The sequence below is a fragment of the Rhamphochromis longiceps genome, linkage group LG19, assembly GCF_057381845.1.
Source record: "Rhamphochromis longiceps isolate RC_006_pf linkage group LG19, R_longiceps_female_GT1.1, whole genome shotgun sequence".
Lineage (NCBI taxonomy): Eukaryota > Metazoa > Chordata > Actinopteri > Cichliformes > Cichlidae > Rhamphochromis > Rhamphochromis longiceps.
Window position 1 is genome coordinate 29,695,603 of NC_140575.1, and position 19,121 is coordinate 29,714,723.

The 19,121-nt window shown below is 41.6% G+C and overlaps 1 protein-coding gene across 6 annotated transcripts in view; it reads left to right on the top strand.

Annotated features, from left to right (window-relative positions):
* The window catches only part of eml1 (EMAP like 1), a 53,652-nt gene that overhangs the window by 16,902 nt on the left and 17,629 nt on the right, over positions 1–19,121 (top strand). For 4 of the 6 annotated variants that reach the window (XM_085390960.1, XM_085390955.1, XM_085390957.1 and 1 more), the window contains exons 2-3: positions 14,134–14,316; positions 17,275–17,413. In XM_085390960.1, coding sequence (XP_085247086.1) covers positions 14,134–14,316; positions 17,275–17,413 — 322 coding nt within the window. Of the gene's footprint in view, positions 1–10,843; positions 11,005–14,133; positions 14,317–14,559; positions 14,614–17,274; positions 17,414–19,121 lie in introns of those variants that run through there. The other 2 variants (XM_085390961.1, XM_085390959.1) reach the window with 2 other exon arrangements.

A 19,121-nucleotide genomic window follows, 5' to 3' on the forward strand; every position in this document is an offset into this window, starting at 1 on the left:
CTTTTTTTTCCTTTTAAAAATCTCATTTCAAACACCTTAGATCTGCAGAACAGGTTTACATTGAATTAGCCTGTTTTCTTGGGCTGGTAATACGATTGCCAATGTCCTGAAGTCAAACTGGTGTGGTTCTTGCCCATTTTAAGTGAGTGTTTGTGCATCACTTCCAAGTGCCGTCCCAGTGGTTTCCTGTTCTGCCTGCATATACTTCATTATTCACACATATGGTCTAGATTTCTTTAATAACACGATTTTGACACAGCAAAAGAAATCTGACTGCAGCATGAAAATGCAGCATGTAGATGCCACAGCTAAAACATCCAAAGCCACCAGACTAAAACATCAGTTAATGCGATTCCTAAAAATCCAGTAAATCCAGCTCACTTATGACAGTATAATACTGATGATGACATGCTGAGGGTCATCTCACAGGGTCCAACATCGCCATTCTAACTATTATTAATCACCTGTTCATTTATCTTTTGAGCTAATAAAACCTGATTAAACATCTCTTTATGTCTATGCTCCACGCTGGCAGTGAGTGCGCTCACCTAACCATCACTGGCTCCTTGGCAACTTAACACACCAGCAGCAGAGGGGGCAGGGCGAAGAAGAAAAGACTGGAGCCAAAAAAAACAAAACATAAAGAAAACATCGCGATAACAGTTCATAAGAAAAAATAAGGATGTTAGAATTAGTAGGAGGGCAGACGGATGGAGCAGACGTGTAGGGGAAGGAGGGAAATTAATAAAGACGGAGAACGCTTTGATGTTTGTTGGAGGAATCTTGATACGCAGCAGAGGTGACACGACTTCACCCAGTCTCCCCCACTTCTTGGCTGTGGCTCTGTGGGTATGTCCATCCAAACCCTGACTGATGATGGCACGTGGAGAGGGATTAGGATTAAAGCCCCGCTCACGTTACCGTCCACAGTAGCCAAGAAGGGATGGCAAACAGGAGGATGAGGTGAATGTATTTGTGTTAGAGCGGTTGGAGTCCATTTAGTTTTGAAAAGCCAGTTCAAGCAGTTTCTTCATTTCTCTTTTACGTATCAATTATGGGCCTTTTGCATGTTTTTAGTTTCCCTGGTTTTCTCCATTCTGACTTTATTTATTCCTTTATTTCTCTTTGATTATTCCATATCCATCTATCCAACTATCCATCAAAGCCTACTAAAACTCATTGCAAACTGGCCTGTGCTCTGAAATTTCTTCCACTCTGATAAAACTGCACAAAAACATCAATGTAGAAACATTAAGAAGAAAGTATTAGGAAATTATGTGTCTCTGTGCCATCAGTCATCTGTAACTGCCCTACGCGTAAAGCAGTCTAATAAATATCGACGTGAACGGGTTAACTCATCCAAAGCTGCTGATTCATGCAAAGTTTGATATTGATTTCCTATGGCCGTGTCAGTGAGAGCATAGACACACACACACACACCACTCTCTATTTAGTCTAATTTTTTCCCTCTCTCAAGCCCAGCGCGCCTGGAGTTCTTTCATTTCTAAAACTCTGACTCTTCTGCCCTTCGCTCCTCGAGCTCTTCCCCTCTCCCTCATCCCTACGTCAGACTTTCTCAGGCTCTTTGTTTGATCTTGTGCGAGTGCCCCAAGTGGAGCTCAGAGTGCTTTTCTGTTTTGTGTTTTTTTTTAAATCTGCAGACAGTCAGATATTGAGCCAGGCCACTTAGGCTTCAGTACTCACGAGTCACGCCGCCCCCCCGCCCCCTCTCTACTCCTTATCTCCCTGTTTCTTTCTCACTTTTCTCCTGATAAGCTTTGCCTCGCACTTTTTTCTTGAATAGGGGCACATTGGCTGCTAACAGATAAAAAAGAAAAGTGGCTCTGTACTTACCGTCATTGAATGTTTGTATGTTTACAGCTACATCGAGCTGCTTTTGAGATTTGTGAGAAATTCATGCCTCCTATGTAGTGCGAACTGTTCATTTCACGGCAGCCTTGACGCAGCTAATCATGAAATCTCTATCTTAAATACTTCTAAATATGGCATCCCGTAGTGTGCACTCCACTGTGTGCACAGTGGAGAATTTATCTGCGTATTGCAGCATGTTGTATAAAATCTGCATGGAAGAGGAAGATTAGGCCATGAGCCAGGATCCCACTGAGCAATTTTTGGCACAAATGTGTCCACCCTCAGTTATATAGCGTGTTACTGACATCTGTCGAGTACATGCATACATGCAGAGGTCAATGAAAAGCCAAATCTGCCTTAAAAGCCAAAGGAATAGTACAAAGTATGTCTATAAGATTATGTATGAAAGAAAGAAACATGCATGGCACACAGTAATGTATTCCTTTGTTATCTTAGTTGACCCGCTGATCAGTTGGGCTTTAAAATGTTTCATCTCTATTGCGTTAATAGCAATTTTTCTTCAATTTCTGCAATTCAAATTTAACTGCTTTATATTACAACATAAGGTGCTTGAGACATGATATCTTCTTATCTAATTATGATTTGTAATCATGTGAGGAGAAAATATAACATATGTGTACCCAGTATATTAAAGATCTGTCTTCACTTCAGGGGTATTTCCTTTCTTCTATAAAACAGAAAGCTCTTTTGACTAAGTAAAATATCGTTTTATCCCTGCCTTTCCTTTTTATTGAGACATTTTAGGTGCTCAGATATTGTTGCATGATTGTCTTGTGATCAGCAGAACAATCACTGGAAACAGCTTCTTGGAGAGCAACTAGGAATTAGATGAAATTTTTGTCAAGTGCTTCTTCTCTTCTCTGTCTACCATTCTTCTCTTTTCCTCCACTGACACACATCCAAGCAGCCTCATCTCATGACCTACTAAAACAATCAGGCATGTAAAGCAGGATCGTGTGAGTTCCTGTGCTAAATATATACACTGACTCCGTGTATATGTGCGTGTGCATCTCACTAATGCTTCTGGCAGAGTACTGCTCTCTGTTATGTATGCGCTTGTGGTTGTGTATGAGTGTCTATGTGTCCGTTTTCAGGTTCAGTGTGCACATGTGCATGCACAACCTTCCAATGTCAGTACAGGAGGCATACAGGCAAGCATGAGTTCTTGAACGGTATGTCAGGGATGCATAAAAATACCCCTAAAAAGTGCCGGAAACAGGATCATGTACTCCATCAGTGAGTAGGATGCTCTCAATCTGCACTGTAACACTAAATGTGCTCAGCAGAGCGCAGAATTTTACCTGTGGGGGAGGGTGACCACTAATAAATCACTCAGGTCAGCAAAATCCCAAAGATGTGGCATTATTTTTAGTTTTTGTTTCATGCTCAAAGTATTCCCAAGGCTGTTGTTCCCAATCAGAGAGATATAATGCATAAAGGATTTGGTTACGTATTCTTTAATCTGAATGTTACACAAAAACGTAAAGGTATTTAAATCAAGTTACTATGCAAATTATTTCCAGCACAGATCATCTGCGCACTGGTATGTGTACATGCATTCATGTGCGCACATGCATGTCTGTGTATGAATGTCTGTGCATGGATCTCACTCTTAATCCTGCACCACCAAGCCCTCTTATAGTAATTAAAGATCACTTCTGTAGCCTGGAAAAGATGAGCGTAGGTTTGACTGTGTTGTGCAATTATTTCTATAAGCGTATTGATTCGTCACGGACCAAAGATTTGGCAACACCTCTGTTTTTAAACCTTGGCCGGTTGTAAGGTGAATAGATATAATTAACCTCCTGGTATCCGTGGTGCAGCTCCCAGGGGCTGCTCAGCACTCTAATTGGTCTCTTACATCTGCTGTTAATGGAAGAACGACGGGGAGAGCGCCAGCTCTGAGTGTGAGGGTGTATCCCCCATTGCACGCATTCAGCCGGCCTCTAACAGATGGGCTGGGGAAAAGAGGAGAATCCCATTAGAAATTCATCAAGATCACAGGTGCAGAGATGAGAGGAAAGGGGTTATTTGGGTTGTTTCCTTGTCTACTGACAGCCCAATTTTGTTGTTAGATGGCAGTTGTTTTGGTCCAAAAATGCTTTTGATTCTTTGCTTTCAGTTCTAGGACAGCTACCAGCGAGTGATTTCAGGACTCCTTCATGGTGGGCGTGCATGTCACATTTTGCTCTTACAATGGAAGCATAGATGTTTTCAAGACACATTTCACAAGAGAAAAATCAACAGTTATAGAGGCAGAAATCTACTGCTGTCAGACTCCTTCTCAAAGCCAGAGTGTCAAAACTGTACCGGGGTATCATCACAAAGGCCAAGTGGTGGTGGATGGGTGTAGTCCAAGTTGTTGGTGTGGATGTGTGTGGTGTGAGACTATGACCAGATGGTCTCTAACTTTTACCTTAAAAATTTGTTTGTCTCTGTATGTATCCTAATGGCAAACTGTGGGGCTGTAACAGGATTCGGCAGGTGTTTATAAGGATGTCTGTGGCTAGATGTTAAAGATGCCGCTGATCCAAACGAGATGTACTAAGAGCATCTGAAGTATGCACACATTGCAATTTGTATGCTCTAACTCTGGCTGATGTATAAACATTAAATATTATAGAAGATTAGTGAAGTCATGATTGTGGTTGGTTTCCTCCCGAGACTGTGTCACAGACCCAGTGTTTGGTCATGTTCTCAAGTTTGGAGTCCTCAATGAATATGTTTGCATTTGAGTTTCTATTTAGATTTTTCCTGCATTTTCCAGAGTTTCGAGTTTAGATTTTTGTGTTTGTTGTATTTATGGATTGTTCCATTCTATTATTTATTTGTTTTTTGGTATTTTTCAGTTTTACTTTGAAAGTCAGTTGCCTCTTGAGTCTTTCTTTGATGGTTGCCAGGATTGTCTGTAGCTGGATGCCATTCTCCAGCTTCTCCACTTACCTCTGTGTATAAATAGTCCCGTCCTTCCTCCTAGTCTTTGCCATAGTCCTTGCATTTTCCTATAAAAGTTGGTCCTGGCTGCCTGTAAGGGATTCTGTTGTGACCTGAACAATGGTTTGCCTTTTGTTTTCTGATTTAGTAAGTCTACCTTAAATCTAGTGTCTTCAGTATATGGTCTGATTTAAGAGTGGACACCCGGTATAGACTGACAAAAAAATGCTAGTTGGTCAGATCAGTGAACTAGGAGAAGAATTTAAAGGATGTTTTGGTCCTCCTAAACTATTTAGAGCAGCCACTGAAATTAAGAAACTGCAAGTACTGCTTCTACTTTTACTCTTTAGTTTATTCCGTTTTGAAGCCACAGAAGATCACGAGACCATTACTACTGACGACTCTTTAATAGCTCTTTTCCACCTTTATAGTGCCAACAATGTTTTATTACAGCTCACTGAATTGCGTGTTTATCTAATCAGATGTTTGAACCATTCATTTCATCAGAAAACTGTATAAAAATGTGTCTCACATAATCAGCTTAAACTCCCCTGTCTCATCTGTGGCTGCAGGGAGAAGAGAAAATCTAATAATGTGGCCTGTCAGGTTCACTTGTCAGGTTCACTCAAACTAAACACAGTTGGATGTGACTCGGGTTTTTAGGTGCTGTCAAAACTCCAAAAATGCAAACAGAGCTGGTTTAGTTGATGGCAAGAACAGAGAATAATAATAATTTTAAAGTTAAAGCGAATATACTGAAAGAGACATGTAGTATTTATAGGGCAGAATCCAGACACTGAGTTACAAACAAAGGAAAACCTCTGCTTACACACCAAAGTCTGTTTGTAATAATTCTCCTCAGTTTTGTTCTGTAATGATCTTGTTTGCTGCCAGCAGTGCCACTGTATGTTCTCTCCCCTCCAGATGGCAGATATACGATTGGCCTGTGCTCAGTGTGGCAACAGTCTCTGGCACACTGTCTCTCTGTATGTGTGTGAGACCATTTCTGCACCATGGAAATCTGGTATCCCATAACAACAATGTTACTGGATGGGACAACACCAGTATACACACACTGGATGGAACAAGTATCCCGCCTCCTGTTCCTTCCTGGTTGTTTGTTACTGCGGGACAAAGCCGTGTTTTATGTAGACGAAGGCTGAGACTGAGAAACGGGCTTGTGTTGGAGCCTGGAGCTGCTGCCAACCATGACTTTGTGCTTCTGTGGTCTGCTTCATCCCTAAAAGTCACAGCAATAAAAAGGATGTCTTTCTTCGGCTGTTTATTACCGTTTTAGTTTTATTCAGATTTAGACAGGGATGTTATATAAAGTTCAGCATATTGCTTTGTAAGTTCAGAAGCTGGGGCTTCATGTCTCATATATAGTATTTGACATATTTTTTCTCACTTACTGTGTTAAATATTAAAGTTCATGATAGTAACATTAGAAAAAGACTGAAGTTTGCCATGTTTAAAACAGTGTCCCACTTGGACACTTTGGACAGGCAAGATCAAAATAAAGATGTTTGGCCGTAATGTTCAAAACCAAACACAGCATATCAACACAAACACCTGATACCAACTATCAAACACGGTAGTGGAGGGATGATGAATTGGGCTTGTTTTAAAGCCACAGGACCTGGGCACCTTTCAGTCATCGAGTTAACTACAAACTTTTCTGTATGTCAAAGTATTCCAAATTCAAATATAAGGCCTTCTGTTTGGCAGCTAAAACTTGGGCCAAATTGGGTCATGCAACATCTGATTGAAATGTTAGAGCATGATCTTAAGAGAGCTGTGCGTAAACGAATGTCTGCAAACCTCAATGATGTGTTGGTCTCATTGTTTTCTCTGATATATATATATATCTTTTATCTGATTCCTGCAAAACTAAGGGAATTTAAGGCAACTAAGACAGTAAGCATCTCAGCATGTTAACAATATCAGCATGAGGATATCAGAGTACAATACTGGCTGTAGGCTTATATATGTGTTTGCAATAGTTTAATTCTAATAATAATAATAGTAAGAAGAAGATTTCTAATTATGAAGCTTTGGCAGTGTTTGAGAATGTCTAGACTTCACGTGTGCACATTGCGGTTCGTTCTGATGGAGCTTTGGGGCTTCAGCTACATCTTAGTCTATTGACGCTTCAAGTATCCCACACTCTGAAAGCCCCACCTCTTGAAACAGTCTACCACTAGGAGTTAATCTCTAATTGGGCGAACAGCGTGGACAAGAGCAGGAAAAATGAGGGAGATAAATGCTAGAGAAAGATAATAAAAACATTTTACTGCCAAGTCCTCTTTACGTTTAATCCTTCAGGCTCACTTTTTCTTCCCACAGTCAATTTATTTCCTGCTTTGTTTCAAGAATTCATCCCACAAGACTTTCAGGAGAGAGGAGAGCAGACAAATAGAGAGGTGAAAGAGGTTAGAGACCGAAGGAGGGAGAATAAAATTCATCCTGCTGCTAAGCTCAACCCCCCCCCCCCCCCCCCCAGAGTTTAAGGATCACTAGCATTGAGCAAGATCTGCTCCACAAATCCAGCATAATCCCTCTGCCACACTGTGACCACTTCCTCTTTGACAGAGGAGAGTGTGTGTGTGTTGGAGGGAGTGTGTTTGTGTGAAGCCGAGTGGAGTTCATGTATGTCATGTGCTCGAGGTAAATCTGCCTTGATTAGGCCTCTTTTATGTAGTTTCTTTTTCTTTTTTCTGGACTGTTTCTTTCTAAATCACTGGGGAATTACAGGGCTTGAGCAGGTGTTTATATTTGTTATTTCAGATCCTCTCACATCTGAAACACACATCCATGTCCTGGCTTTAGGCCTTGTTGTTACGGAGACTTTGTGGTTGACAGCGACTGAATTTGATGTTGTTCATTGGAACGTTGACAGCAAATACCACATGGTTAAATTGGACCTATCGGTGGGCTGAGCTTCAGTGCTCATAGCCTGAAACAGTCTGAAACTGAGGATTGATGACTTGTAAATATGCTGACTTCATTACAGGAAAGTTCCGTGTTTAACATGGGCATCCACTGAAACTGTATAGTTACATAGTCTAGATATGTGACAGAATAAAGGAAAAAATGCACAATAAGCTCCTTTAACGTGGATTGTGGAGACAAGTTCAAGAGATTTATGAGAAAAGCCTTCCATTTTTTCTGCCTTCCTCCATTTCTCTAATAATTGGTGTGCAGTCCCACAGGAGGCAGGGGAATAGTACTGATGGTGTTTAATACATTATCTGATCAATCACTCAGAAAAATAAGCAGCACTTAACACCATCTATTTGTAAATCACCGCCGCCAGCATTTCAGCTCCTGTGCAGTATGTTGGATGTGTGTAGGTGTGATGGTGAGAGGAGCAAGGTGGAGCTAGCTCCCGTCTGACCTCACTCTGACCCCAGGAAGGATGTAGCTGATGTCAGGAAGGAAGGGTTTAACATCTTCTTACAAGGACAGTAGGATCTCTCAGAGGGGGGTCTTTTGGCCCCAATTCATACCCCTGTTTGACCCAGACTCACTCTTTCTGACCCCTGTGTGTGCAAAGACACACACTTACACATGCACACAGCTCCATCTTTCATTCTTGTCTTTGTCAGCCTATTTGGGTCTTTCAGTGCTACCGTTTTGACAGGACAAAGAAGCTTTTCCTCCGTTGTTTATCATCTCCATCTTCCTCTCAGTGGTTCCTCCTCTTTAATCTCCTCCCAGGTTGCCTGTGAGGGCTTCCCTTTCTCTTATCCACCTCTAGATATTTATTACCTCTTAAGCCCCGGTCAGGCAAAAGCCCTCAGTGGCAGCTTGTAAACTGCATCTGTCTCCCTAATCTGACCAGTTGATTAGCTAAAGCTATCAGGTCGTCCCCTGCTCTCTCCTGCAGGTGACACAGGGGATTGATGGGCTTTTAAGTAACTCTCAGTCTGTTGTTTCTCTCTTTCCTCATTTTTCTCTCCAGTCTGTAACTGTAACTAAACTCTCCGACCTCCTGACAGGCACCTGATGGATCATTTCAGTCGTCCCTGAGGCACACTGTAACTGTGTAAATGCGTCACTTTTAAGCACAACACTTTTCTTGTCTTGTACTGTGCATAACATTAGAAAAAAATAATCATCACACATGTTATTAGTCTTCCACTTAGTTCTAGTATTGTGCTGAAGTGCCCTGAAAGTTGACATTAAGTTATCATGAGGTAGTAACAAAGTGCCATCATTAGCTGAAATTCAGAACTAATTGTCAAAGTAGCATGTTGATTTGCTACATTAAGGTAAATATGCTAAAAAATATGCTAATATCACACCCACGTTTCATCAGAGTGCTTACTGAAATTAGCATTCAGGTCAAAGCACCACCTGCTCTGTGATCACGGCCACACACCCACCTTTATTCTCTCTCATTTAGCTCTGTATTTCTCATGCCTGTCCTTAAATCGCTGCCTCCTTTAATTCCTTTGTGCTGCTCAATGGTGATAAAGTCCAGACCTCCATTAGTGAATCATGCTGAAGACTGGTTGTTTATTAAGTGTGACTCAATTTGGAGCAGCTGAACTGGCGCTGTGGCAGTAACACCACCTGGTCTATGTGCGTCTGTGTTGTGAAATTAAAAAGGGGGGGGGGGGTAAAAAAAGCTGGCAAGCTGGAGCACAAGCAAGTAGCAAAAAGATGCACCGAAGCTGCAGCGATATCAGATCTGCCCTTCTGCCTGAAAAACAGGAATAGTTGTCAAAATGTTGTGACAACCTGTTTCCTGCAGCCTCTCGCTCTTTTGATCTAGTGGTTCTCTGCAAACACTGGTTGCGGCTTTTTCGGTACCTCCCATTGTGGCACAGCTTAACCTGGCAGCTGAACTTTCCATCAAATCAGTTTAGCTTTATTGTTTGGATCTTCTGCACCGCTGAGAGTAAAGAAAACAGACATCAATCACTCTGTTTGTCAGCGGGTTATTGGCAAAGTGAGCACGAGTGCTCGAACACATGGGGAGACAGCTGCTAGCATGACATTTCCTCCAAGGGAATGTCCCTAACCTTGTCTTTTTTCCCTTCCTCGTGTCTGTATGTGCATTCATATCCTTACATATTTTACATATTGAAGGAGTGACTCAGCTAAAAAGGCTCCTGCAGAATTTATGAGGCTGCTGTGCTTTGCTCCCCTTTATGCTCGTCATAAGCATTTTCCACATCTATTTTTACTCCTTTAGCGTATCGATTCTTTGGAAAGCACGAGTCCAGAAGAAGGGGAAATGAGTCAAAGCATGTGTGCCCTCCTCCTCCAGTGTTCATTATTGATGACAGTGAGGTCAGTAAATAAGGCGGAGATGCAAGCTGGAGTGTTGGGTTATTTTAGAGCTGTAAAAAAAATGAACTGAAGAGCGTTTTTCATTTAATCCCCGTGGCTGCAGTGATGGACAAGCACTTAAGCAGGCTGCTGGTTCTGCCAGAATCACATCTACTTGCAGGAGGAAGGTAATAGGGAGCAGGGTGTCAAAATGCATTACGGCGAGCAGACAGATGGGCTCTGAGATCCGCCTCGGATTTGTGACCCAGCCGGGTATTGACCAGATAACAAAATAGGGACAGAAAGAAAAAGTCAGATAGAAGCTGGAGCAGACTGACAGAAATGAAGTGATTTAAGCAGATGGCTGACAGGTGTGAATACCACACTGGTGCAGCAATCTTGTTTTGTGGTGATGGATTTGCTGTTAAATGAAGATTGACATCTTACTGATACTGAGTCTCTGGGCAGAAGGCATGTGACCTGAGCCCCAGACAGAGCTGAGCAAATTTAGCTAAATCGGCTCTCTGTGTGATCGCGCTGTCGGCACATAAGCATCACGCCATCAACACATATTCCTCCATATGAAAACAAACTTGTCTGACCTTTTCCGATTCTGGTTGTAGCTGTAAACATGTTAGTGGGCGTTAACTCGGCCCAGATGTTGGAACCAAGGCAGAAAGTGGCATATGTTGGGATGGTAGCACAGGGCTGGGTGGAAACGGGGCCGTGACAGCCAGTCATTGTGCTTCGGTATTACACTGTCATTGTGTCAGTGTTGGGAGCAGACCCACGACAGATGCTCGACAGATAATAGAAGCGTTATCTCTGGATGTTCACTCAGTGACACACTGTTGCATGTAAATATGAACAAGGATTGCTTCAAAGAGAGAATCTCAGGTGAGCTAAATGTTATTAAGATCTGTGGAAAAGGCTTTGTCAGTGTGTGTCTGTGGAAAAGAAGGAGCGAGATTGCGATTTTGCTTATGAAACAAGAAAGCATATCCTTGGAGTAGAAATCTGTCTGTATGAGCGTATAATGAGACAGACATATTTCTCATTGAACCTGTAAAGCTTCTGCTGTCGGTGTAATGTAAAAGATTGCACACCTGCAGTTTTCATCAGATGCCATTTCTCCACAGCGGGGGTTTCATTATAGGATTCTCACCAGGCGGTGAAAATATTAGAAGGTGCATACAAATAATACCTATATCAAGTGTGTTACAGGCTTTGATGCCATAAAAAATACCTGTCACATGACCTGAATTCTAAAGTCAGCAACTCTGTTAACTCTGTTTGTGTTTGTAAGCACTCTACTCTGGACATGGCGATAGTTGCTTGCTCAAATATCTTTTCACAGATACTCATGGTTGAAGATGAATAATAACGACATTGGTGATCTCTATTCCTCATTAGCAGGTAAACATACAAATAACCATTGGTTGGTTGGTGGCCATGAATCTTCATAGATATTTATCTCCCACTTAAAGTCATTTTAATTTGTGTAATTAGAACAGTTAAACTCAGACTTAGGGTCTTTATGTAATAAGTAAACAGGGTAAGACGCCTATAAACACCTATTAAGCAGACGAGAATGGACGGACAGGCTTGATGTTCTACTCGATCGATTCCTGACTTGTCAAAGAAGTCGACTGTGCCGGTGTTGTGCCAAAAAGTGATTGTCTGCCAAAAACTGATTTCCGGTATTTGCCAAAAACTGATTGCTCGTATTTAAACTGCTATAAGTAACTTGTTGGGCTATAATATGTGAAACATATGTCAAATGCATCCCTCATGGATGACATAAAGTCATCTTGAGCCACAAACAACATTCGTGTAACAAGGTAGAAGCCGCAATCAGTTTTTGGCAGTGACTTTTATATAACCTTTATTTATGCAGTTAAAAAAATCTCATTAACATTAAAAATGTCTTTTGTAAGAGTAAGTTGGCCAAGAGGACAGCAGACATGGCAGCAAATATTACAATATTTCTGTAAAAATATTTTAAGTGGGGATAAAGGACCGGATTGGTTATAATCAGAATCAGAATCAGAATCAGAATACTTTATTGATCCCTGGGGGAAATTATTTTTTGTTACAGTGCTCCATTTTAAACCAACATTAAGACAAGACAGACAATACACTAACTAAGAATAGTACAATATATACATATATATACATACATACATACATAAGTCACTCATAAATAAATAGTTGGAAAAGAAACATGTGTAGTTGTAGCAGCAAACAGTGTGTTAAGTGGATGCGTTGTACAGGGAGATGGCCACAGGCTAATGTAAGTACAATAGCAGAGAGTTGTAAAGATACTTGAAAAACAGATATTGTTTTAATTCTCTATATAACCCCTTTGTAAACCCTGTTCACCGAAGTCTATTTATGAACATACGTAAAGATATTACACATAAAAAATACACAGAAACATTGGAAATCAGTTTTTGGCAGACAATCACTTTTTGGCACAACACCGGCTCAGGTGTGGATATGAAAAGTGGAGGTCAGTAGTTTTTTACTTTTAAACAAGTTTTTGACAGATTTCTAAAATATTTCTGTCTTCTTGTTTTTTGACAGAAGGTCTAATAATTTTTTAAGCACTATACTTATGTTAGTCCAGTCTCAAAACACAGTTAGCATTATTATTGCAACCTTTCAGGGAAATCTCAAGTCAGCAGTAATGTGTAGCCGTGTGCACAGCTGTAGTCTGTGTTTGTGTGTCGACTGTAATTGCTTGATTCAGCCATTCTGTACGTATGCAGATTTCCATTTTATGCTACAAGCTTCACGTGCCCCATCTGCTTAATGCGCCAGTTCATCATCTTGTCTAATCGAGGGTCTCCTTGACCGAAGCGATTCATAACCAGCTAACGGTGAATTTTGCTCGCTAATGGAATTTCCCACTTGTAAACAAATCGGTGAAATTGCCTTTCCGGCATGTTTTGACAATTAGATTACAGCGACTTCGTTGGATCTTATGGGATTATACACTTATGAATACTTATGATGTAAAATTGTAAGAAAAGGAGTTTGACAGTCCTAAAGTCGCACACTCTTTTGTGTTATTTGTGCTTAAATGTTTGCCATTCATTTTGGAAGAAAATTTAAATTTGAGTAAAGAATTATTTATTTCAAATTAATAATCAAGTATTACAATTTCACTAACGACTCTTTGTTCTATTTAGATCATATTTGGTAGGAAGTTGTCTTTATGTTATTAGTGTCATTGATCCAAATGTGTGTTTTTATTTATCTAATTATTTTATGGAACTAAAAATACTGCAGTTTTTCTGAATTTCTATCTACAAGTGAATATTTGGGGAACTCACGCCTCCGCAGAGCAGCTTTTGCTTCCTTAGAGCATCATCACACCCGTTTTGTTTCACCAGATTGTCTGAAAACAAACACATTTCAGTTTGTCTGAGACACTGTTGCGCTACATTGTTTGAGAATGTTATTTACAGAGGTCAGAAGCCTTTTTCACGATTTCCATAATGTCACCAAGCAGTTGGGGTCTAACTCAGATTCCCAGCAGAAACAAGGCTGCAGATCTGTCTAATCACCAGATGCCTGCTCTCTAATGCATAATGCATCAGGCTGTTATTACAAGTCTGCAGGGAAAACACAGCAGTGATTTACATTAATAATTCATCAAACCCCTGTGACATCAAAGTCTTAATGGAGGAGACCCTGCATTAAGATGCGCGTGTGTGTGTGTGTGTGTGATCATTAATGAAGTGGACCCTGGTGGCCTATGCTTGGCCTTTATTAGTGTGTCAGGTGGAGAGGTGGTAATAATGTGTTAAGTTAGTTTAAGATCAGAGAACAGACACTAAAACCAGGCTGGCGAACAGTCTTCATAGTCAAAGATGCTGAAAGTATAAAAGGATAAAAGTGAGTTCAGGGTTTGAAAGTTGTAGCCGCCTGTACTGATAATGTGACATTATCTGAAAAACCACTGTTTACTTTTCTCATTAGTTTTCTGCGTTTTCTAACGTGAGCTCACTGCGTCCTCAGATGACAGTGCGTCAGCGGCCAGCAGTATGGAGGTGACCGACCGCATCGCCTCCCTGGAGCAGAGGGTCCAGATGCAGGAGGATGAGATTCAGCTGCTCAAGTCCGCTCTAGCTGACGTGGTCCGCAGACTCAATGTGTCTGAAGAGCAGCAGGCCATGGGTGCACGCAGAGGACCCACCAAAGGTAACATACAGTCCAGCACAAAGCCTAGGGGCTTGCTATTATAGTATATGCATCACACACAGACTGGCTTGCACACGTGGTTTTTCAGGACTCTTGGGTCTGTTTTTCCACTCTGACCTGTCGATGCTGATCTTCAAATCCCGCTAGTTTTCTTTCATCTGACTCATCGCTCTCCTCTCCTTCCTGTCCCATCTTCTCTTGGACTGTGTTGTCTTGTTGAATGCTTTTGCCTTACATGTATAGACCCCGCTATGATGAGAAAATCTCCCTCAGCAGACAGCAATGTTGGGAAGCCAGGTAGGCTCACTGTGTAGCCTGACTGCACTAACCAGACCTGGTATTGTGTCACTGCCTGCCCTGCTACTATTATCCTAAATATATGGTATTTCACCAGGAAATGCACAGTTGCATTCAATACGGCTCACTGCACTGTGATCCGAGTTTGAAGACAGATCTTTGTGGGAATTTGTGTCAGCACAAAAACTGTTTTATGAGGTTTTGTTTGATAAGAGCCAGGCTAGCGTTCTCCTTTGTTTCCTGTCTTTCTGGTAAGCTCACTAGCTGCTGGCTGTAGCTTCCCACTGAACAGAGGCTGTATTGATTTTCACAACTCTCTCTCTGGAATGAAAAGGAATAAGAAAGCATCCCAACCTATTCGGCTGAGGTGTAGAGTTAAATCAACAACTCCCTGACACAGGCTCAGTTTATTTTCCAAAGTCCAGAATGTGATTCACCTTCACGAATGGTTTTATCATAAGTCAAAGGCACAGTTGCTAAACCTTAAAATGCCTCACTCTGATGATCTCTCCACCTGGTGTCACACAGCTGCATGCTCTTCTCATCTGTGCTGAAAACATTGCATAAACTTTAAAAAAGCGAGCCCCAGAGAGTGATAAAAGGTAGACTTTTTTCACATGTTTTTTGCATTTTTATTGCTTAACAATACTGCATGCATCGATTTTTCAGTGGAGATGTGTAAACTTTGGTCATGAAATCGTGCTGTCACTCCTGAGGCTGATAAAGGCTGCATGGGAAATCAGCTGCACTTCATGTGTTTCAAGTCCTCACATGTGCTTTAGAGTAATGAAGCAAAAGCAGATTAGGATTCTTAGCTGCTGACAGCTCCATTCTCAGGAGTGAGTCTGGACGGATGGAGTTTCAGTTTGATTGGGGAAGTGGAGGATGACTCGGACTCATTGTTCCCCACCAGCAGTCTGCTTTCCCTCGACTGAAGCACAGTGATCTGATTCAGAAAGTTTAACCCAGTCGGGCTGACTGCATGTGGACAATCGTGTACACAGAGGAGCACACGCATTTGTCTTCTTTAACATGCTAACAAAATTACAAACCTCGTTTTGCCCCTGCTGCGTAATTACTACATGAAAGATAACAGAGGGAGTGTGTGCACAGGCCTGAGTATCAATGTGTGTCTGGATGAAGCAGTGTCTATTAAATATTTATCACTGCAGATAAAGCTGCAGCTTGGATCTGTTAGTCTATGCTGCCTGAATGAATTGTGTGTGTGCGTGCGTGTGTGTCGGTGGGTGGGTGTGTGTGTCAGTTTTTCTGATACCACTCCATTTTCTACAAACTGTATTCCATCTCAATGAGAAACCTTTAAAACAATTACATTTAAATTTAGTTTACTTGTTTTTATATATAATCACTTAATCTTCTCCCTCTTTTTTAACCTGAAGATATAAAACACTGTGCAGTTATTTCCCATCTCTGAACCCTCACATTGGAATTATATTTACATTTGGGAAACAAAACCCTGAAAGTCAAACTACGCTCACTGGCCAGTTCATTAGTTACCCCTTGCTAGTACCGGGTTGGAGCACATTTTGTCTTCAAAGCTGCCTTAATGGTATGAATCCAACAATTCCATATTGATTTGGAATCTGCTGCACATCCGTAATTGGAATCTCCCCGTCCACCACATCCCAAAGGAGGACCCTAACATCCTATCCAAATATCACAGCGGAATAGGCAACGCTTTTTCAGTAATCTTTTGCCCAGTGTTGGTGAGCCTGAGTGAACTGTAGCCTCAGTTTCTTATTCTTCACTAACAAGATTGGTAACTGGTGTGGTCTTCTGCTACTGTAGCCCATCTGCTTCAAGGTTGTGTGTTCAGGGATGTTTCCTTCTTCATGCCTTTGTTGAGTTACTGTTGCATTCCTATCAGCTTGAAGCAGTCTGACCGTTCTTCTCTGACCTCAGGCATCAATGAGGCATTTTCACCCAGGAGCCTGAAGCTCATTGGACACTTTCTATTTTTCAGGCCATTCTCTGTAACACTAAAGGTGGTTGCGTGGCATAATCGCAGCAGATGAGCAGTTTCTCAAACCGACCAATGAGTCAAGGTCATGCATTGAGCTACTGCCAAGTGATTGGCTGGTTAGATATTTGTGTTAACAAGCAGTTGAGCAAGTGTATCTAATGAAATGACCAGTGAGTATATACTGTGTATATTAAATGACACAAACGTGTCTATAAACCTATACAGTAGGCCAGTGGCAACCCTGGGGGCATTTTTGGGAAAACCAGCACTACTGTACATTTCATTTATCCGTGTTTCTACAAAAACATGAAGAAATATTTCAATAAATCCATGACATGGCAGCGCATGGTTTGACTCGGCATGGCATGTGTCCAGGACTTATCAATCCTCAGCTCCTTTTGCCCCAGCAGGAAGCCCCCCCCACCCCCACCCTCCCCAAACCCATGGTGACTCTAAGAAAAAAGTAATTTTTACATGTTGAGAGTTCAGCTAAAAGCAAAGTAAACTATCTTCAAATCAAGAATTCTGAGTTTAATTGTTTGTTGACTCCAAATTCAATGAATGTGTAGACAAATAACCGAGGTGGCAGTACATACAGCGTTATTTTAAATACACTACAGGTGCTGACTCTGATACTGGTTCTTTCTGAACGCGTCATGTCGTCCTCTTTTTTCCAGCCAGGCCAATGATCGCCACCCTGCCGTTACGGCCCACAGTAAACAACGGGACCGTCCTACCAAAGAAAGGCAGCGGGACTCTGCCATCCCCATCTGGATCTGGATCCAGGAAGGACACCAGCGCGCCAGCCAACAAGACGTAAGGAAACCCAGTATGACTGTAAATGTATTTGAGCATTTTTTTCCTCTGCTCTTCTTTGTCTGTTCATTATAATCGATTTTAAGGAGGCTATCGGCATTTCTGGAAACCTTTTGCTTCCTTAGAGCAACTTGAAGGTGTGGACTGTCAGAGTCAGCAGATTTTGTCTTGTTTTTCTACAAAATCCCAAGCGTCATTAAAACGGCTGGAATGATTTATTGTTCTTCACCCCAGAAGTTTTATGTGTCTCGACATTTCTTCCCTCATGTCTGCCTGTGCCACGCCAGGTCATTTCAACCATAAATCGTCACATTTCTGGCTTTTTATCATCCACACACATTGACATTTAACAGCCCTGATAAAGGGAGACGAAGCATTTTCATCATCTGCTGCTCTGTGTTCTTTGTGCGTCCGTGCGTTTACAGGTGAATATGGAGTGCAGGTTATCAATCTTGCCTGCCAGCATAACAATCGCCTTTCCCCATTCTCTGATGACATTAACTAAATCAGATGAAGCTTGGCACACAGCAGGGGCCTGCTCCAGTCCGCGCAAATGTTAACTCTGCTTCTCCGCCTCTCTTTTAGAAGTATTAAACTCAGGAGCTCAAGCTTTGACACTGAAAATATCTTTTTTTAAATGTATATTTCATTATATATATATCCAACCCTGAATAGTCATAGTTTTAGGGTTGTCTAGTTCCAGGCTTGGCATCGTGACATGAAACAGCACTTTCTTAGTTGAAGGATGATGAGTGGCACTGGAGACTAATGATTAGCCCAACTGTTTTTACTTGTTATGTTGGCATGGCTGTGAATCAGTGTTAACTTAAGATATGACATATGGGTCTCTTGCTACTTGTTAGGGAAAATCAAATCCATCTTCCCTGTGGAGGCAACGTCAGGCTAAAGATGGAAATAGAGTGAACGCCGATAACACAATAGCAGCAAATCTTATACCCCTTAAAGTCTTTAGTTTTTAGTTGTATTCCAAGATAGAGTTATTTCTCATCAGATATCTCTTCCGTGTAGTCTCCTGTATTGTGCTGGGTCCTTCCCATCTTTTTCCTGTCTTCATTGTCTGTCTCTGATTATATGTCGTTTCCCACTGTGATGCATTCTGTTTATGTCTCATTCACCTATGTTGTTATGTCCTGCCACTCTGTCCAGTTTCTCCTCCCTGTCTCGTTCCTCCAGAATTCTCTATCTGCCCCTCAGGTGAGACTATCACCACGTTACAGTATGCTGTAGATTTATACAGCGCTTAACTGATCTAACACATGCTTAACTCGATCTCCAGTTTTTAAAATTGCTCACTAAATTATATGAATTTTTTTTTTATTCGGTGTGATTAATCATATGTTTTTTAAGTCTTTGGTGCAGTGTGTGTGTTATTTGCTGTGCCTGTGTGGGATTACTTAAACTGCAGACTGATCACAATCCCATCAGCACTGGTGTACACACAACAGCCTTCAAAGCCCTGTGGTCCAATTACTGTGATTCCTCATGGGATAACGCGGCAAACAACAGTGTCTCTCTTTCTCTCACTCTTCTTTCCATCCTGTTCTCTTCTTTAATGAACAAACACACACAGAAGTTATCCCAGAAGGGATAACAGCCACCGGCCAGTTTTAGAATTTGAATAGACTTTCCTCCCATAGGGTGGATTAGGTGACTCGGCCTGCTGGTCATTGGATTGCTGATGGAGCCT